The sequence below is a fragment of the Myxocyprinus asiaticus genome, chromosome 21 (genome assembly GCF_019703515.2).
Source record: "Myxocyprinus asiaticus isolate MX2 ecotype Aquarium Trade chromosome 21, UBuf_Myxa_2, whole genome shotgun sequence".
Lineage (NCBI taxonomy): Eukaryota > Metazoa > Chordata > Actinopteri > Cypriniformes > Catostomidae > Myxocyprinus > Myxocyprinus asiaticus.
The window spans coordinates 33,215,648-33,237,487 of record NC_059364.1 but is presented as its reverse complement, the minus strand read 5'-3'; the positions used below and the strand labels follow the sequence as shown (position 1 = coordinate 33,237,487).

At 36.8% G+C, this 21,840-nt stretch overlaps 1 protein-coding gene across 4 annotated transcripts; it reads right to left on the bottom strand.

Annotated features, from left to right (window-relative positions):
* Window position 1: 1 nt before the first annotated feature.
* LOC127411907 (WASH complex subunit 2C-like) lies at window positions 2-20,832 on the bottom strand. Of its 4 annotated transcripts, none has more exons than XM_051647793.1 (31): window positions 20,662-20,832; window positions 19,814-19,968; window positions 19,520-19,684; window positions 18,061-18,129; window positions 17,755-17,928; window positions 17,539-17,632; window positions 17,341-17,402; window positions 17,073-17,126; window positions 16,548-16,652; window positions 14,777-14,861; window positions 14,588-14,653; window positions 14,101-14,222; window positions 13,855-13,921; window positions 13,579-13,629; window positions 13,297-13,479; window positions 13,019-13,194; window positions 12,832-12,942; window positions 12,652-12,750; window positions 10,526-10,621; window positions 10,316-10,417; window positions 9,946-10,112; window positions 9,707-9,827; window positions 8,186-8,389; window positions 7,859-8,056; window positions 7,645-7,767; window positions 4,110-4,208; window positions 3,847-3,915; window positions 2,994-3,212; window positions 1,897-2,505; window positions 818-995; window positions 2-643 (listed from the first exon to the last, which is right to left on the bottom strand). In XM_051647793.1, the coding sequence occupies exons 2-31, from the start codon at window positions 19,940-19,942 to the stop codon at window positions 495-497; spliced, it is 4,146 nt and encodes a 1,381-aa protein (XP_051503753.1). In that variant the 5' UTR covers window positions 19,943-19,968; window positions 20,662-20,832; the 3' UTR covers window positions 2-494. The 4 variants fall into 4 exon arrangements, with proteins under 4 accessions (XP_051503753.1, XP_051503756.1, XP_051503754.1 ...); XM_051647796.1 differs by having other exon boundaries at window positions 13,297-13,446; XM_051647794.1 differs by having other exon boundaries at window positions 19,814-19,943.
* Window positions 20,833-21,840: the final 1,008 nt, after the last annotated feature.

The window sequence follows — 21,840 nt, the reverse complement described above, 5'->3', positions numbered from 1 at the left end:
ATATGTTTCATAAAATATATTTTCTTTTGTTTCAAAAATCATTTAGCATGCAACACAAGAAACACTTCAACAGCTCAAGTTATAAAAAACATTAACAAAAGACAGAGCACTTCTGTTGGCACATAAGCTTATGAGCTATGGCACCACAATGAAAATTAAACCATACAGCTGACAATGTCAAAGGAATGTCTCCAGTCTCAACTCTCTTAACAAATCCTTCTTTATACATTATCCCCAAAAATCTCATATTTAAAGTGCTAATGAAAGACACATAAAACCATTGCAGATATCAAAGCCAGTTCAGGACAGCTACATCATTTGCCAATCAGATTAATTTCTAGATACCATTCGACTTATGATCTTGCATTCTATTTTCTTGTAAAAGTCACCAGTTAGAGTTTAAATGATATACAAACCATGTTAGAGTATGTCTATCTTCATTTAGTCCATCAACATTGCTACACAGTTATACAAATAAAATCTATGAAGGAGACTTAGTTTCCTCCAAACACATTCAGCGGATCATCGAAAATATTGTGGCCTGTTTCCGCTATTGAACTGTGATCCTGGGTATTCTGGTTCTTCTTTGGCGTGGAGGACGGCTTTACCGATGGTTGTGCAGTCCCAGCCGAGAAGATATCATCTGTGAGGTGAGACCAGGAAGAAGATACCAGTAAGCCTTTTTGGAGTGTGTGTGTCTGTGTTTTGAATGTATTGCACACATTTCACTTTAAAACAAATGTTCACAAAACAAAAAATTAACTAATGTGAGCATCATAGTAAAACAACGGAACAGTGTTTTGCACAGATAACTAACCCATGTCATCGTCAAATATAGATTTTGTCTCCACTTTCTTCTTTGCTTTCTTCTCCTTTGGCTTTGTTGTGCCAGTCAAGTCAGCAAAAATGTCGACATCATCATCAAACAAACTCGCATCCAAAGATTTTGAATCTTTAGATTTCTTCTGGGCTTTTGGGGGTTCTTGGACTTTATCCTGTATGAAAATTTTTAGGGCTGTTAGTCGATTCAAATATTTTATCAATCTCATAATTTTATCCAAGTTAACGCATTCTGTTCCAAGAAAACTGAAAAAAATATTCTTAAAACAAGAAATATTTACTTGACAAGCAAAATGGCATAAGATATTTTGTTTTGTTTTCATCGAAATTTTCGATGAAAACAAGATAAATTATCTTCGGGGGCCTGGGTAGCTCAGTGGTAAAATACGCTGGCTACCACCCCTGGAGTTCGCTAGTTCACTAGTTCGAATCCCAGGGTGTGAGTGACTCCAGACAGGTCTCCTAAGCAACCAAATTTGCCCAGTTGCTAGGGAGGGTAGAGTCACATGGGGTAACATCCTTGTGGTCGCTATAATGTGGTGGGGCGCGTGGTGAGTTGAGCGTGGATGCCGCGGTGGATGGCATGAAGCCTCCACACACACTATGTCTCTGTGGCAATGCGCTCAACAAGCCACATGATAAGATGCACAGGTTGGCGGTCTCAGACACAGAGGCAGCTGGGATTTGTCCTCCGCCACCTGGATTGAGGCAAATCACTACGTGACCACGAGAACTTAAAAGCACACTGGGAATTGGGCATTCCAAATTGGGTAAAAAAACAAAAAAACAAAAAAAAAAGTGTTTAGATACTTTTACTGAAAAACAAGACAATCAATTTGTCAATTTTGGTCAATTTGTATCAGGGTCATAGCAAAGATTTTTGAAAAAGCACTCTTGTTTTCTCTCACTCACTCATTTCTATAAAAATACATCTACATCAAAACACATGGGAAATGTAACACCATGTCTTAAAATTAATGCACACATCCTTGTCAGTCCCTACTAAAAAGATTGTTTTGTATTAACAAAGTAAATTGAAGACTGATTGATGCTTACCTGGAAAAAGTCTGGTTTTGTAGAGCTGACCTCTGTTTTAGAGTTCTTACTTTCTGTACTTTTACTCTTTCCTGCTCCAAAAATATCATCATTGTCTTCATCATCTAGGAAGGACACAGGCTGCTTTGCTTTCTGGACCGGCTTCTGTTTCACTGTGGCAAAAAGATCATCCCCACGGCTGTCAAAAATAGATGGGGCCTGGTCTTTCTTCGTGGCTTTGCCTGCCTGTGTCTTGGAGGCTTTCTTATGGCCTTCTTCAGGGGGCTTTGTTTTGTGTTTTGAAGAGGGAAGAGACTTTGTTGTAGATGCAGTAGCAAAGAGATCATCAGAATCAAACAGGTCGTATTCAGCATCAAGAAACCTCTTCGGCTTGACTGCTTCATCTTGTCTCTTGGCTGCAGCAGGGATTGTGACAGGTATATTGAGTTCTGAGGGCCGCACTGAAAAAGGGTTTGAAGTAGGTAGTGAAGCAGCCATATCTGGTTCATCAGCTTGTGTAGAGGAGCTCTCATCTAGGCCCTCCCCAACTACTTCCACAGACCGTTGTGCAGCCAGGTGTCTTGCTGCCCTTGTTTGGGGTCGCCGCCGCCCTGCGCCTTTTGCTCGACTCTAGAGATGGAAAAGCAGATTCTCTATTTGCTACTGAATACTCTGAAAATCTACAATTCAAAATTCCAAGTTCCAAATAATAAAAACAAAGAACAAAACAAAAAATAAAAAATAAATAAACACAAACCAAACCCCAAAACAAAGCTGCAGCATTACTTGGCTTAAGTCAAAGTGTAAAACATAATGCTTGATAATATCAGTGATGGGAACTATTCAAAAGCATTCTTGTGTGCCTCCTAACAGCTTTACATAAGTGACATTTTGTCATTCCAATTGTATCTAGGAAGGTTTTGTCTCTCCAGAACTCTATGTCAAAATAAAGTAAAATAGAGTTGCATGGCCAGTAAGAAATATTTATGGTCTGTAAATTTTCTCACTTCACTCGACCATTGGCAGGTGTGTCAGAAAGTTTAATGCAATGGCACATAACCTAAATTTATCAATGGGGCTATCAACCTGCAAAACACACATACTTTAGTCTGACCTACCTTGTTAGCATTCTGTAGTGTGTTCACCTGCGCTGGTGATTCAAAGCTCACCCCTCCCTCTCTGGAGGTCTGACGATCAGGTATGGTCTCAATATCTGGCAGTGACCTGGCAGCTGCAGGGAGGGAAGAGGGTGCCAGGCCAGGGATTACACTTACAGCTCCTGGAATCCGTGGAACCGCGCCTGGCAGAAGGCTGGCAGGGTTGACCACTAAACTAGCCTGAAAGGAACAGATAGTTCTTTATATCTGTGACACAACCTAAAACAATACAGACAGCACCCTTTACTCAGATGCCAAGACCAGAGTGGAACTGGTCTTTTTGCTACTAATTTCAAAAGCACAACTGCAACAAAATGTAGACAGCTTCATAAATGTTTTCCTGTCATTAAAGATTATTTACAGCATTTAGCACAAAGACAGACAAGGTTAAGGCAAAGCTAAAGAAAATGTAACGTGAAAATGTTAACAGGCAAGTAAATATGCTGTGCAGACCTATAGACATTTAAAAGATAAAGTAATTTGTGTCACTGCTCAATAAAAGGCAAAATTGTCATGCTTTTAACCTTAGATAAAGATTAAAGGCTCATGCTAGAAAAAGATGTTATAAAAAGAAAATAAGAACACTAGAAGTGGTAGAAGTAATTTTTATTTTATTTTTTTAAGTTACTTGAAGTTACTTGGAAGTTAGATTTTAAAGGACTTGAAGGCTCCTGTACAATTAAATAATATTAATTACATTGACGTTAACTGATAAAAACCAATAGCCACTTTTATAGGCTGTGGCAAAGTATGTTTTATACAGTAAGTGGTATATAAAATTTAGTACCAAAATCAAAATAATGTGTGAATATACCTTGCTTGAGGTCAGTGTTGATTTGTCAGTTTCATCTGTTTTTGGTTTGCTGGGCTTCTCTGGTACTTTCTGCAGGTGAAATAATGTTGTTGAAATATTAGTATAGTTTTCTATAAGGGCCTAATCAAGCTAAAAAAAATTCTTTGTTATGAAATATTTACTTTTAACAGAACTTACAAAACCCAAACACAAAACTTTCTTGGCTTAACAAACAATTAAATGATTTCCTGAAATTTATGTATAAATTTGGGACCAAATACTACCGGAGGAGCTTTAGGCTTTGCTGAACTGAATAGATCATTGTCATCATCATCCCCAAACAGTGTGGCGGACATTGGTTTTACCGAGCTCTGAGATGGCACCTGTAAAATGAAAATACTTTCCATCAATAGGTCAATACTGTGTAAAGAGGAAAAGTCAGCAGTCCAAATATTAGCTATTGTTTTGAGAGTCCATTAAATATTCTAGCCATGGAGATACGATTACAAATCAATCAATCCCAGCCAGGGTCCAAAATTAACTCCAATCTTGGCCAATAACTTTATTATTAGCAACTGCAACATAATGCATGGGTTAAATTGTGATGCAAGTGGATAGTCTGAGCCTCGCCGATGTAAGTGACATGATCAGTTCAATTCAAAGACATGCAAACAGTCTACCAAAGTATAAAATCGACATAAAAAAAAAACACAAAACAACTTTTTCACCAGTGGAAAATTATGTTTATAGGGTTCCCACTCTTTTCAAGGCACAAATTTCCAGGACATTTTATGCACCCAACAAGTGTCATATTTAAGCAAAAACACAATTAAAAATAAAGGGTATTTTGGTGTGGCTTGCTTCTGTTTCACAAATTTGTTCAGTTTCATTAATTGACAAGTTTAGTGACCACTTCTGGAGATGCCACTAGGTGGTGACAAATGAGCACCTTATGTGCTATGAGTGAGTCATTGAATCATTTTGAGATTTCATGACCGAAATCTGCCAAGAGACTTTATAGTATTTAAGCATTATAAGAACAAAGCAGATCTATAATTTCCGTTCAATTTGTGAACAGCTGAGCATGACTTTCATCCAAAAAGGCAACAATAGTCTAATAATAATAATAACGCGTATCAATAACTTCCTTACCTTCTCCTTTATTCAAATTTGCATGTCAAATCTACTGACTTCAAATCTACAGAACAAAGCAGATCTACTGTATCATTTTCCTACAGTATTTAAACTGCTGAGCATGACTTTTATCAGAAAATACAACAGTAGCCTAATAATAATAATTTTGAGTTTCAATAATGTCCTTTTGTCATTGTAAAGAGCATTTCACATGAGTTGAATCGAATCGCAGCATCAAGCACCACATTGCCCTTCCACATGACAAGAGTTAAAGTAAGCGGGATGGAAGGGCAAATTTACGAGCTTGCCACACAAGAAAGCAGGAGGTGTGCACAATAAACACTGAAAACATTTATTTGGAAGAAAAAAAAAATGGCAATTGCTTTAACTGCAGAAAATAAATAGAGGACTCATATATGTTTAGGTCTAAGCGTTTTGTGTGTGTGTGTTTGTGTGTGTGTGTTTTGGTGAATGTAATTACTGTAGTTCAATAACTGGGGTCTCTGAATACTCAGATAAGGTAATAATTAATAAAAATAAATTGAGACATTCAATATCTCTTCATAAATTTGGCCAACTTTAAAATATTTACTGTAGCTTTGTACTCTAAAAGACATCATTTGTGAGGCAAAACGTGTGAAAAACACTTTGGTGTGAAGTTGGAGCCGAGTTGGTGCTGACGCATCACTTCATAGACTTCAATGTATTCGGCAGCACAGTCATGTGAAAGCCCTTCAACGTGTATAAACATTAGTCACTTTTACACATTAATAGCTCTTCCGCCCTTTTCTTTTCATGATGAACAAGGCAGACTCACATGCCGATGCTGAAGTGAACGAACAACATGCCCCTCTCATTCAGTCAGTCGGTACATGTACCAGGTCTTTCAGTTTTTTTTATGAATGAGAAGTTTCAATGACATATACGTATAGCACCATTAAAAACAACATAAGTTGACTAAAGTGCTTCACAGCAGTAAATAAAAACCCTTAAGTACAAATTCTAATAATAACAATAATAGGTTATGGAGATAAAAATAATAACAATAAAAGAAGAAAAATACATTTGAAAACACATAACAAATTTAAGGAGTGTCATTACAGATGGCCAAAAGCCAGAGAGAAAAGATAGATTTTTAACTTGGATTTAAAAATAGTTAGAGTTGAAGCAGTCCTAATGTGTAGAGGTATATTATTCCAAAGCTTAGGGCCAGCTACGGGCGAAAACACGATCACCTCTATGCTTCAGTCTAGATCTTGGAACCAATAGCAACGCTTGATCAGATGATCCAAGAGCTCTGGATGGACTATGAGCAGATAGAAGCTCCGTGAGGTAGAAAGGAGCTAAGTTATTCAAAGATTTATAAACCAGTAGAAGTATTTTAAAGTCAACTCTGTAGCAGACTGGTAGCCAGTGAAGTGAGGCAAGAATCAGAGTGACATTTTCATGCTTCCGTGTACCCGTCAAAAGTCTGGCGGCAGCATTCTGGATTAATTGTAATCGGGCCAGGGATGCCTGGTTAATCCCGGTGTAAATTGAATTACAGTTATCCAGACGCGAGGAGATAAAAGTATGGATCACTGTTTGAAAACTAGTAAAAGACAAAAAGGGCTTTACCATAGCTAGAAGCCTGAGTTGAAAGAAACTTCTTCTAATAACCACATTAATCTGCTTATCGAGTTTGAGCTTGCTGTCCAGTAAAAAGCCCCGATTTTTTACATGCGGTTTGATATGAAGTGCAAATTGATCCAAGTTAAATTTTGGATTTGATTTAGTATGCGCAGGTCCAAATATAATAATTTCAGTCTTACTCTCATTTAGGTGCAAAAGGTAGAAGACCATGATGCTATATCTTTTAGGCAAGCCTCCCCTCTAGCGTAGAAGGCAGTGTCATGTGGTACCTGTTACTTTTCTCAGCACTGGCCAGGATGGGTCAATCACAGTCACTTATTATTACTGGATGAGGATTTTAAAAAATGCTTTTATAGATAATGCTGAGGTGGATTTTCATTCACAGGTATGAATCCTTGCAATTATCAGTTTTTATTAAAAATAACTATCCAGTGTAAAATGTCTCCAAAGGGATATAAACATTCTGAGACTTAAATGTGGATGCATGGAAGATTCAGTTTTCAGTCTCAAGCGCCCCCTGTAGGAATAAAACTTTGTGTCTCACAAGACACAGTCAGTGGCTCACAACATGTGCAATTTCAGTCTGTAGGTCTGTTACCCACACAAAACTTTCGTATGAATTTAGAAAACATGAAATATATCACATGAGTCATATGTGATGAGCAAATAAAAACTGTAATTTTCTGAAAGTGCTTTTTCTGAATGTTTGATATAATACAGTGTATAAATATTTAAGAGTATGCAGTAAATATAATTTTCTATTTTTCGGTGTGTTGTGTAATGTGTTGTAATGAAATATTACACCCCTCTGGACCCACATTTGGACCCCCCAATGTTCAAACCAAATCTACGCCATTGGATCGACACAATGACCAGCGCTTTTTGTAATAAATATGCATGGACAAAATAGGTAAATAATTCCATTGTAATAAGAAAATGTAAAAAAATAAAATAAAACAAAAATCTGCAAAATACAATTTAATGACTGGTAAAAAAGTATTTATGGCCAGTGTGGCAAGTTAATTTTGGACCCTGATTTTAGTGTAGACTTACAGTTGGTTTTGGTGATGTGGCAAAGAGGTCTACATCCGGATCGTTGTCTCTCTGCTGCGTGTGACTAAAAAGGAGCTCCTCATCTTGAAACACACCTGTGCTCTTTATGCGTGGCCCATGATCCTGAGGGCACAACCGAAATCAAACCTCTTCCACAAATTACATACTAATAAACTTACAAACCTCACAGCACTGAATTTCTAAATCAGCTAACCTTTAGTGTATTTTTTTCTGCTGGTTTGGATATTTTAGGAGCAGGAACTATTTCATCAGGGCTCTCATCTTCATCGTAATCATCAACATCAAATAGACTCAGAGCTGTTTTCTTGGCCTTGGGCCCCTTACTCCCCATGGGAGGTGGGCCATCCTTCTGCAGGTCCTCACCTTCAGCAATCTCCTCTGGACTCTTAGTCTGTTAGGACAAAACATAACTCCAGTTCTTTTTAAGCATTCATTAGGTGTCCAACCCATTTAAGTAAATTATTTTGCACTAGATTTGGACTCATTTTCTATTTTATTATCTTGTAAACATCTCACTCACTTTGTTTCTATCTTGCTTATCTCCGAATATGTCAATGCCACCAAAAAGACTAACTGCCCCTGCTGGCTTCTTCTTTATTTCAGTACTGTCATCAGAGGACAGAATTGATTTCACAGACTTCTTCTCCTCTGCTATCTTGTCTGTTGCTTTAGTGGTCAAGTTGTCCTCATGCTCAGGGACAAACAGAGAGGGAGCACCAGAAGCCTGGAACATAGAGACAAATACAAGTAAAAAACTAACAACAGTCTGCTATAGAGCGCAACAGTCTGGTTCCGGAAGTAAAAATCCCATTCATTTAGCCGATAAGACTACTCAACAATATATTATATCGTGAGCTACGAGGTTGTTCATCGATGGTATATGCTTCCGTTGAAGCCATCCGTCTGCGTTATTTCAAATTCATTGTTTAAAAATCCTGTTTGATATCGGAATTCATGGTAAACAACTACATTACCCATGGTACAGCAGAGAAAGATCCACCAATCAGAGAACCGCAGTCAAAGAAACCGCTAAACGTGCCTCGGAGTGACCGTGTGCTTCCATGACGCACTGTGAATGATGTAATCGAGTCGGTCTGCCTTCACCCTTAAACTACTTATTTATTTGTATATATTGAAATATTTTAAAATAAACTTAAAATACGTTGTTTCTATACTTGTAATCATCAACCTAAAATCAATAGTTTTATAAATTCCCATTGTTTTTTATTCAATGACATCATTCGCAAGGCTTCATAGGATTGTAGTTTGTGCCCTCATGAAAGATGGCAAGTACACAGCCTTGTACCTTTGTCTTTATGTCCGATATTCAAATAAATTTTTGCCTCAAAATAAAGTGTGATGATGTGATTCTTTTTGGAGCTGGTTGGTTTGGTTCATGGCTTACAACTCTTATGAAGGATTTTATAAAAAGAAGACTATGGAAAAAATGAATAGGGAAAATTCTTTCAGAATACAGACAGCTGAATAAGTGGGCGGGCACTGTTGCGCTTTATACTCAGCTACTAACAAATTACACTTCAAATAAAACATTTATACTGTAGGCTGTATGCATAAAAAGTATGTGTCATGTTATTCATAATGATTCAGTGGAAACATTAATAACATCACATTCAGTGATGTTAAAAATTATTTGGACGCCTACAGTAAGCCACAGTTAAAATGCATGAAATGCCATTGCATTAGGTCACAAAAAATATCAAACCAGGTGTTATCTGAAAACAAATTTTTCTTAGAACAAACTTCCCTTTTCTGAGCCACTTTTGCAGAAACAGGTTCCCATGCAGAGTATTTTGCTTGAAAAGTGTGCTTGTGCAATCTTTATTTAAAATAAATGGCACTTGGTTTGATCTGTTGGTACTGTATATAATGCACTTATATTTTTACATTTTGAAGTGTGGCTTTAGCTTCCAAATGCTTCACAAAAAACTATTTGGAGTTGTCAAAAATGACTGCATCTATTCTCAATACACTGGATACCAATCTTTGAAGTCAACTTTGTGTACGCCAGTGAACAGCTTACCTTAGGTTCAGATGGAGTTTTATTTGCAGGTGGTTTGAAGCCAAAAAGTGGTTCTTTGTCCTCATCATCATCATCTTCTTCATCCTCAAACAAAAGGGATGCTCTCTGAGATGATTTCTTACTGCAAGGACAAAAACATGTAAACTTATACAGGAAATTTTGCCTCACAACACAATGATTTATTGTTTATCTCAGTTGTAGTTTTGTCTATCCACTCATCACAGATCCACTGCTCAAACCTTAACTCCTTTGTGGCTGCAAACAAATCATCATCCTCATCAAACAGGCTGTCTTTTTGTGGTCCTTTCACACTGGGTAGACTGGAGGGGGCGCTAGTACTTTGCTTCATTCCTCCAGGCCTCACCTCTGGGCTTTCTTTACCGGGCTTAGGGCTCATCCACTGATCCTGATACAGACAGAGCAAATATTATGTCATGGTTCTTTTGATGTAGTGTGATATCAGCAAGTATTATTGAAAGTACAACCGACAAAATTAAAACAGACTGATCAAACAAAAATGAAAAATGCCATTACAATTACATTTTGTATGCAATTTTAAATGTTAATATACTGACCTAAACTATATTCTTAGTGGTCAAATACAAATACCTCATCATCACTAAAGAGTCCACTTGATACAGGCTTCTTGGGCTGTAGCGATGTTTTTTTTACCTGAACTGACTTAGGCTTTGGTGCCAATGAAAAAAGGTCCTAAAAGATCACAATAGACTGGTTACTAGTGAAAACCACTGAATAAAATAAAACATATCTGGATTTTTCTGCAGTCTATTTCTTTAAATTAAACATGTTTAACCTTACCTCCTCCTCTTCATCAGCAAATATTGAGAGCAGGGCTTTACTGGGTTTGTTCTGAGTTGCAGACTTTGATTTACTTTTAGTCTCACTTGCAAATATCTTTGAGAAAACAAGAACCAAACCAGCATCAGTAACAAATATGAGCTATTGATTATAATTAGGGCTGAAAAATTATCTACTGTACAAATTTTTACTCTTTTGCCAATATTTGACAATAGTTATATTTTTGCTCTGAGATGGTTTAAAAGGGTGATTCTTTTTAAATCAGATGCATAATTTATTTAAACCAAACTACTATTGTGGCCCAGTAGATTCAGAGAATGTTTAATGTAAGAACTAAAGTATAGTAAAAATATCTATATACAGTATACACCGCAACATTAAAAACACCTGGCTAATATTGTGTAGGTCCCCCTCGTGTGCCAAAACAGAGCCAACACGCATCACAGAATAGCATTCAGAGATTATATTCTTCTCACCACAATTGTACAGAGCGGTTATCTGAGTTACCGTAGACTTTGTCAGTTCGAACCAGTCTGGCCATTCTCTGTTGACCTCTCACATCAACAAGGCATTTCCGTCCACAGAACTGCCACTCACTGGATATTTTTTGTTTTTGGCACCATTCTGAGTAAATTCTAGAGACTGTTGTGCATGAAAATCCCAGGAGATCAGCAGTTACAGAAATACTCAAACCAGCCCATCTGGCACCAACAATCATGCCACGGTCGAAATCACTGAGATCACATTTTTTCCCCATTCTGATGGTTGATGTGAGCATTAACTGAAGCTCTTGACCTGTATCTGCATGATTTTATGCACTGCAGCCACACGATTGGATGATTAGATAATCGTATGGATGATTGTTGGTGCCAGACAGGCTGGTTTGAGTATTTCTATAACTGCTGATCTCCTGGGACTTTCACACAAAACAGTGTCTAGAATTTACTCAGAATGGTGCCAACAACAAAAAAAAAATCCAGTGAGCGGTAGTTCTGAGAATGGAAATGCCTTGTTGATGAGAGAGGTCAACAGAGAACGGCCAGACTGGTTTGAACTGACCAGGTGGGCTGTCATGTGCCTTTTACTGAGGAGTGGCTTCCATCTGGCCACTCTACCATACAGGCCTGATTGGTGGAGTGCTGCAGAGATGATTGTTCTTCTGGAAGGTTCTCCTCTCTCCACAAAGAAATGCTGGAGCTCTGTCAGAGTGACCATCGGGTTCTTGGTCACCTCCCTGACTAAGGTCCTTCTCCCCCGATCGCTCAGTTTGGCCGGGCGGCCAGCTCTAGGAAGAGTCCTGGTGGTTCCAAACTTCTTCCATTTACAGATGATGGAGGCCACTGTGCTCATTGGGACCTTCAATGCTGCAGAAATTTTTCTGTACCCTTCCCCAGATTTGTGCCTCAATACTATCCTGTATCGGAGGTCTACAGACAATTCCTTGGACTTCATGGCTTGGTTTGTGCTCTGACATGCACTGTTAACTGTGGGACCTTATATAGACAGGTGTGTGCCTTTCCAAATCATGCCCAATCAACTGAATTTACCACAGGTGGACTCCAATCAAGTTGTAGAAACATCTCAAGGATGATCAGTGGAAACAGGATGCACCTGAGCTCAATTTTGAGTGTCATGGTAAAGGCTGTGAATACTTATGTACATGTGATTTTTTAATTTTTTTAAAAAAAAATTTTTTTATAAATTTGCAAAGATTTCAAACAAACTTCTTTCACATTGTCATTATGGAGTATTGTTTGTAGAATTTTGAGGAAAATAATGAATTTAATCCATTTTGGAATAAGGCTGTAACATAACAAAATGCGGAAAAAGTGAAGCGCTGTGAATACTTTCCGGTTGCACTGTACCTATGCAGGTATCGGATCGTTGCATCCCTAATGGCAACCAATCAAACTTACCAACTCCAACACGTTTTTGCTACTTTAGTTTCATACATGCAAGTCGCAAGATAAGCAAGGATAGTAAAGTAATTTATCACCTACAAACTAATCAAAAATATAGTAACTAATCAACATCACCCAACCTTAACTGTAATACACAAAACGGTATGTATTACAAATTACGAAAGAGAGTAGGCTCTGTATGATGAATATGAAAAGGTGCTATACTTGTGAGTCTTCATCATCTGAGAACAGGCTTTTGCTTGCTGCTTTCTCTGATGCTCCAAGGGCAGGTGAAGATTTGACTGCTTCAGGTGGAGGTACACTCTGAAAGAAAGGGAGGCAACACAAATTATTAACCATTAACAGAGCAGACTGTTAGACAGCGAGAGTGAGATAGTTTTATACCTCTTCAGACTTGGCAGACTCCTCACTGGTTGAAGGGCGCCGTTTCTTCAACCCCTCCACCAGTATATTTTTAGTGCCAGGCCCAAACATTGAAATGGCTCCAGCAGGTGGCTGCAAGCAAACTCAATCAGTATATAAGCAACGACAACAATCATATTAACTATAATAATAATTTTCACAAACAGACCTTTTTCTCAGGAGGGCGTGTCTCCTCATCCCCCTCGATGCTTTTGTCTTGCTGGGGAGGAGCTGTGCTGGATTTCCCACTGAACATAGATCCATCTTCATCATAATCATCCTCCTCCTCCTCATCCCCCCCAAACAGGTCTACTGTTTTCTTTGGCATTTGTTTCTCTTGTCCAACTAACAGGAAGATACACATTTGCGATTCTTCAAAATGACTGTCACAAAGACCCAATGTGAAAAAACAGAATTTCAGTTTTAAGGCAAATGCAAGAGATTTACCAGGTGTGGATATTTTAAGAATCTTCCTGCTGAAGAAGTCATCATCATTTTCATCATCATCAAAGAGCCCACCACCAACTGAGGTATGTTTTGGAGCTGCTTGCACTTTGGGCCTCACTGGACTCTTACTGTCTTTGCTCTCTAATGAATCTGAATCATTTGGTGAGCCAAAAAGTTTGTTTTCTGTGGAGTTATGAAAATACTTCACTAATTAGAAACTAGAGCAAACATTTATGCAAAAACAGTGTACTAGTATGCAAATGTAGCACAGTTAATACTTACCAGGAAAGATGGAGACTGCGCCAGTGGGTATTTTCTTTGTTTTAAGGGGCTCTACAAACATAAACAAAATACTAAGATGACTATTATGAAACTAGTTTAACAACAGTTTAGCGGTTATTATCAATTAAATGTTTGCCCATAGAATGTCAATTGAGCAATCAAGTATTCCATAAAGCCAAGTTTTATAGCCATAATTGATGACTGAGATATCAAGTAAGAATATCCCACATCCAACTTCCTCACAGCATGGTCCTTTCAAGTGTTTAAAAGTCATACCTGTTTGGTTTACAGACTGTTCCTCCTCAGCCGGTTCATTTTTGGGAGCATCAGAAAACAGATCTCCCTAAAGAAAGAAATAATATAAACTGTATAATATAACTGTAAAAAAAATATATATATGTATAGTATGACGGTAAAATATAAACTTACATCAGAGATTTAATACCATGCAAGCCTTTTCTAGCTGTAATTTCCAGTTACTAAATGATTACTAAGATTGACATAAATATAGATATAACCAACCTCATCGTCATCATCAAACAGGCCTTTGCCTCCACTAAAGAGTCCACCCTTCCCTCCAAATGGGGAATATTCCTCATCTTCCATGTTTGGTGGTTTGAACATCTCATCCTGATCATCTTCCACTGTAATAACATATTCATAAACAAAATTTTGTATATGGAACGCTCATGAAATTATTTATCAATAAAGTTGGGTTTTACCAGGTTTATAACCATACCATGAGATTGGACTTGCAATAAAAAATGTTTTATGAAACTTTGTTACAATCATCGCAGAAAACAATTGTTGAAAAAAAAAAAAACTGAAATAACAGTGTAGGAGTTTTGAAGAAAACAATATTGGATCCTGTCACTTTGCACAGGTAAACACTTTTTCCGGTATTCATAATATTTCATTACTGTTTACCATCGAAGATTGCACCATATGGCAGCACGACCTGATAAGCATGAATACATATTAGGTGAATATACAGTACAGATGCTCATACCATGAGGTTTTGGCTCTTTCTTTGCTTTACTCTTCTTCTGGGTGATGGATGGGCCTGATGACAATGCTTCAAAATAAAAAATAAAAATAAGGGCATGCACAAAAGCAAACTTGAAAACAAACTAAAAGGAAAGATGGAAATGTGTTAAATGATAAAATGCTAAAATCTGGATGTTTTTAGGTGACCTACATGTGCGATCAGCTTCTGATTTGCTCACAGTCTCTCCCTTAATTCTAGCTGCTAGTTCATCGGCAAAAGATGATTGGCCAGTGTCCTGGAAAATAAATAATGCAAGAAATGAAATTTGCAGTTTTAGCACATTTTATTAATATAATATCCAATGGAAATTTCAGAATTCCAAGAATAGTAAAAGTTAGAAGGTTACATTAACTTATGTTGAAGTCAATAAAACTAATTTTGTAACCACTCCACAGATTTTATTAGCAAACTATAGTTTTGGCAAGTCGTTTAGGACATCTACTTTGTGCATGACATGAGTAATTTTTCCAACAACTGTTTACAGGCAGATTGTTTCACATTTAATTGACTATTTCACAATTCCAGTGGGTCAGAAGTTTATATACACCAAGTTAACTGTGCCTTTAAGCAGCTTGGAAAATTCCAGAAAATGATGTCAATCCTTTAGACAATTAGCCAATTACAGTTGAAGTCAGAGATTTACATACACCTTAGCCAAATACATTTCAGCTCAGTTTTTCATAATTCCTGACATTTAATCGTAGAAAACATTCCCTGTCTTAGGTCAGTTAGGATCACTACTTTATTTTAAGAATGTGAAATGTCAGAATAATAGTAGAGAGAATGATTTATTTCAGCTTTTATTTCTTTCATCACATTCCCAGTGGGTCAGAAGTTTACATACACTTTGTTACTATTTGGTAGCATTGCCTTTACATTTTTTAACTTGGGTCAAAGGTTTTGGGTAGCCTTCCACAAGCTTCTCACAATAAGTTGCTGGAATTTTGGCCCATTCCTCCAGACAGAACTGGTGTAGCCGAATCAGGTTTGTAGGCCTCCTTGCTCACACACGCTTTTTTTAGTTCTGCCCACAAATTTTCTATCGGATTGAGGTCAGAGCTTTATGATGGCCATTCCAGTACCTTGACTTTGTTGTCCTTAAGCCATTTTGCCACAACTTTGGAGGTATGCTTGGGGTCATTGTCCATTTGGAAAACCCATTTGCGACTGAGCTTTTACTTCATGGCTGATGTCTTGAGATGTTGCTTCAATATATCCACATAATTTTCCTTCCTCATGATGCCACCTATTTTGTGAAGTACACCAGTCCCTCCTGCAGCAAAGCACCCCCACAACATGATGCTGCCACCCCATGCTTCACGTTAGGATGGTGTTTTTCGGCTAACAAGCCTCACCCTTTTTCCTCCAAACATAACAATGGTCATTATGGACAAAGTTACATTTTTGTTTCATTAGACCAGAGGACATTTCTTACCGAAAAGTAAGATCTTTGTCCCCATGTGCACTTGCAAACTGTAGTCTGGCTTTTTTATGGCAGTTTTTTGGAGCAGTGGCTTCTTCCTTGCTGAGCAGCCTTTCAGGTTATGTCGATATAGGACTCGTTTTACTGTGGATATAGATACTTATCTACCTGTTTCCTCCAGCAACTTATTGTGTGAAGTTTGTGGAAGGCTTCCCAAAACATTTGACCCAAGTTAAACAATTTAAAGGCAATGCTATTTCTGACCCACTGGGAATGTGATGAAAGAAATAAAAACTGAAATAAATCATTCTCTCTACTATTATTCTGACATCTTAAAATAATGTAGTGATCCTAACTGACCTAAGACAGGGAATGTTTTCTAAAATTTAAATGTCAGGAATTGTGAAAAACTGAGTTTAAATGTATTTGGCTAAGGTGTATGTAAACTTCTGACTTCAACTGTATGTCTGAAGGCCGCAGAACATGGAAGCTATTAACCTTTCCGAGTTCATCTTCATCCTTATCAGACCCTGCAAATATGTCTGAATCTTCATCATCTTCATTCTCTTCATCAGCATCATCGTAACTGACAACAGATGACTTCTATGGGACAGAAAGAAAGTTTGACCAGAATTGTAGCAATCTACATATGGAGCCCTGGATGTAAAATAAAGCATAATAATTTGAGAATTTGGTCTGATTTACCAAAACAACAAGCCTTACAAAAATAGTGCAGTAATTTTTATAGCTACATTTCTGACTTATTAAATGGGCCTTTGAAAAAAACACAACTGTTAAAAATAAATATTAAACATTTAATCTAAATCTTAAACATAAATCTATATGTTAAATCTAAATCTTGAATTAAACTTTTTTTTTTTACAATCTGCACCTCATAATACAAAATAATTAACATTTCTGGATTTACATTTGGATATATACAAATATATATATTAAATCCTTATAAATCTTTCTTTCACTTGAATATGAACCTCCAGAATACCCTAATTTTTAATGTCTTACTTTCTTAAAGTTGCCATGGATTTCATCATCCTGGTCAAAGTCTTCATCTGAGTGCTTTAGAATTAAAATCCAAAGGAAGGGTTATACATGAATACATTACGAAATGTATTTATTAAATTTGAGAATAAAATTGGGAACAAGAAAAACAGTTCTCAGAATTAGAATCTGAATTTTTATATTAAAAATCAATATGCCAACATTCTTTATAACATATGTGTATATTCACAGTATACAAATACATTTGCATGTATATTTCATCATCTCTCACCTCATCCGTTTCCCCATCCTCACTTTCTATGACACTGTCTCTGTCATTATCAATAGACATTTCTATAAAACACAGAACAAAGACAGGAGTTAAAAGCAACCTGAAACAACCAGAAAGCTGTAAAGAAAAGAAAATCATTACATTTATGAATAGGAAAATACTTTTATAATAGGAAAGGAGAAAGGATAGATATGTTACCATCACTGGATAGATCACCCAGGCCAACATCATCCTGATCCATAAAAGCTTGAGACCCAATCAAGTACGGTAAAGGCCTGTCCACATACAGGTCCTATCCACAAAAATACAGAATGACAGATCTCAGCAGAGCCATGGAATAATTGTATGTAATAACTACATAATAACTGTATAATAATCAAATAAGTATTCATGGCTTCTAGAGAAAGACTTTACCTTTGCTTCCAAAATTGGCTCTACTTTCTCCAGTGCTTCCTCATCCTCAGAGTCTGAGTTTCCTGCTTTAATGTCCAGCTGTTCAAAAGCACATTCCAAGACCTTCAGACCATAGTTGACTGCCTCCTGGACTTTGGGGATAAGTTCAGCCTCCTTCTGTTCCCTTGTCTTCTCCTTTACATTACATTACGAGTATGAAACCATCACCAGACAAGCTTTCATAATAATGAACAAGCTCTAAATAAAATTTCATCAATGACCGACAGCATAAATAACCATCACAAATCTCAAAAGGAGGTAGAGTACCTGTTCAGGTGGTCTCTCTATGGTCTCGGGCTTTGGAGCAAGCTCTTCAACTTCTTCATCATAAACCCTCTAAAGAAAAGAAAGGGGAAAAAAATCATCTCACAGGCTTCCCAATAGTAAATGCTCACTAAAGAGGTCAGAATTTGACCACTTTGAGTCTCAAGGGAAGAACATTTATCACAACAGTCCATGCACAGGAAATGTAGAAATATCTTAAGCTATTTAAGGTAATGTAAATCAATAGACAGATATCTTAAGATAGTGCCTTAATACCTAGGCCTAAACCACAACAGGGTGAGAAATTACCTGGGTCTGTGCACAGAAAAGCCCCTGAGAGTGACAACAATGCCCCTGATATTTAAAATGTGGGGGAAAAATATGCCCTTGTAAAGAATTCCTTACTTTCTTTCAAAATTGTATACATTTCAAAATTGTATATATTTCATATTATTCTGTTTTAGGCCTATTAGTTTAATTGCTAAAGATAGAATGTAAAAAAACAGATATTCAGAAATGTTTGACAATATTTAAAATGTTGACTAATCAGAATCGAGCATTGCAGGAAGCCGTGTAATATAATATAATTTTCGTAGTTAATTTATTTAGTTGAAGTTGAAATGGATGGCGCACTGTGTTTTATATGGTTAGAAAAAAAATACCCATAAAAATCATTTTCATGGGCAAAATATTGCCCCTTAAAGAGATAGTTCACCCAAAAATAGATAATTCTCTCATCATTTACTCACCCTCATGCCATACCAGATGTGTATGACTTTCTTTCTTCTGCAAAACACAAAAAAATATTTTTTAGAAGAATATTTCAGCTCTGTAGGTCCATACAATGCCAGTGAATGGTGACAAGAACTTTGAAGCTTAAAACAGTGGTTTAATCTATATCTTCAAAAGCTAAATGATAAGTGTGGGTGAGAAACAGATCAATATTTAGGTACTTTTTCACTAGAAATCTCCACTTTCACATTCTTATACATTTTGAAAGTGAAAGTGGAAATTTATAGTAAAAAAATAAATAAAATAAAAAAATCTCACCCACACCTATTATATCGCTCCTGAAGAGTCGTATGGATTACTTTTATGCTGCTTTTATGTGATTTTTTTGGAGCTTCAAAGTTCTGACCACCATTCACTTGCATTGTATTGACCTACAGAGCTGAGATATTCTTCTAAATATCTTAATTTGTGTTCTGCAGAAGAGAGAAAGTCATACACATCTGGGATGTCATGAGGGCGAGTAAATGATGAGAGAATTTTCATTTTTGGGTGAACTGTCCCTTTAAATATTTCTGACACTTCTTAGAAGCCATGGTAAGATTTGATCTGAAAGGGAAACACATGGGCTAAAAACTATACCTGCCAAAACCAGGTTTGCTCTGTAACACACACATGAAAAGTGAATCATCTCATTACTATTTAGTTACAACCATGACAAAATTGAACATACATTTTCAATGAACTGTGTGTTGGAGAGCATGAGAAAGTCGTTAAACACTGTGTGTAGATGGCTGTCTGTGGCTTTAGTGTCCCGAATAAGACCGTCCAACTGCTTCTCAATTTCATGCGTCTTGGACAACATCTTTTGAGAGAAGTCTTGCAGGAAAAGGAATAACTACAGAGATACAAAATATCTTGATCAATTCGATTACATTAACAAATGCATGACTCTAAACCGTTTGTATACCTCAGAAGCAAGTACATACAACATATGATATATGAATGCATTCCACTGACAACATACCCCTGAATCTGCTGCCAGTGACCAGTTTGTGCTGGATTTCTGCATCTCTTCGAGTGTCCAGGGTCTCTCCCATACCTGCTCAGCCACCCCATTATGATTACTGGGGCCATTCTCCATAAAATTAGACATGCTGTAGCCCAAGATGACAAATTTACCTGAATATATTACAGATGAATATGACAATATGACTCATATAGGCCTATACCAGTCACTGTTTTCCCATGCAGTGAAAGTAAATGGCTAACATTCTGTCTCATCTCCTTTTGCGTTCTACAGTAGAAGAAAAAGTCATGTGGGTTAGGAACAACATGAGGGTGAGTAAATGATGACAGAATTGTCATTTTTGGGTAACCTATCCCTTTAATATAATTCATATTTAACTCATAAGCCCAGCAGAACTCATGACTGTTGATATATATATATATATATATATATATATATATATATATATATATATATATATACAGTAAGACATGGGTAAACGTTAGGTACAAGTTTATCTAACAGATGCTAAAGCTAAAACCACAAATATATACGCACAAATTTGTTATTGTTATATTTTAAATATGGTCATTTTTAGGGAACTTTTCAAACTTAAATCCTAGCTATGAGCTAATAAAAAATCTGCATGTGCAGAGGCCATATCCTTGTCTTTCTTCAAATCTTAAACGACATGTCTTTGATACCGAAGTACATACTACTGAAAACACATTTTATCCTCTAGTTGTTTCCGTTGATTTATGCAATTACATGTGATTGCTCTAACTGCTGTCATGCAAGGCTAGTTGCTGCTGTGTTAGCTAACAGTCTCTGCTTCATTACTCATTTCATTTGGAGTCTTGCTTTACCTTGTATTATGTACTGCGGTAACTTTTCCCCTCTAGTTATTTCTTCATCTCAAAATCTCAAGAATCCAGCAGTGAGGGAAGTCAGTGGTGGCTTATCGTTGTCATTCGTCCTCTCATCAGTTCAGTGTTTTGAGAGGTCGGCCATGATCCGTCTGCAGAGAATCAGCTGATCCAGTCACATGACTGAGACGCTCTCTGATCTCAGAACAGCTTTTCATGTTGTGCAATGAATGGACGGGGGAGGGCTATAATGAGTCACAAAGCAGTAGTTTCTCATAGATTCTTCTGACACATTACTTCAAGAAGCACATTCATGAATTACCCTTTTTTTTTCCAAAAGAGTTTCTTGAATTAATGAAAGTGAACTATGGGGGAAAAACTACTACTTGCTGAATTCATTTTGTAACAGTGGGTCAAAACTCTGAGACCACTAGAGAAAATGTTTCTATTTTGCACTTTTCTAACATTACACGTGTATTTTCTCAGGCACTTATTGAGGCACTTATAGATGAACAACTTACATTATTTCAGTAGTACACCCAAATGACAATCTTCATATCATACTGTTCATGTGTTAAACTTGCTATAGTTTACTTAAATGTTGTTTCTACTCAGCAATGTCAAATGTAAATCAAGTCAATCACTGAAACAACAGTGCCACCTTGAGTAACAAATATCTTATGCTGTGTAATAAATTGTGCTGTGATAATGATTTGGTAGCTTTACCTGCATCACATCCCAGTATCAACTAAATATGCTGTTTGTAACGTTATATCTTTAAGCCCAAGATCTTTGTTTCTTTTATTAAAAAATTTTCTTTAAGTGATTTGTTTAGTAGATTTTTATATATCAAATGTAGAAAAGTACTAATATAGAATAGCCTGGACTTTGTGTGACCCAGGAGAGGATATATGAGGTTACTAAAAGTGCCAATGTTACAAGAAACACTCTGTGCACTAAGCTGTAGCAGAAATGTTGCAAGAAACACTCTGTGTCCTCAGCTGTAGCAAAGAACAATGGTGCTGAGACATGAGAAAACTCTGGGAAGCACAGCAAAAGTTAAAGATTAATGCAACCAATAATCAAAAGTATCTATATTATGCTCAGATTGTGATGTATTATTTACTCAGAATGTATACTTTCATGATAAATAAATTTAAAATGTTATTTTTTCTTGGA

Coding starts and splice junctions, on each gene's coding strand:
- LOC127411907 (XM_051647793.1), bottom strand. CDS start 19,942: ATGTCTAATTTTATGGAGAATGGCCCCAGTAATCATAATGGGGTGGCT. Junction 17,929..18,060: donor TAGAGAGACCACCTGAACAG/GTACTCTACCTC, acceptor TGTAATGTAAAG/GAGAAGACAAGGGAACAGAA. Junction 17,127..17,340: donor AGGATGGGGAAACGGATGAG/GTGAGAGATGAT, acceptor TTAATTCTAAAG/CACTCAGATGAAGACTTTGA.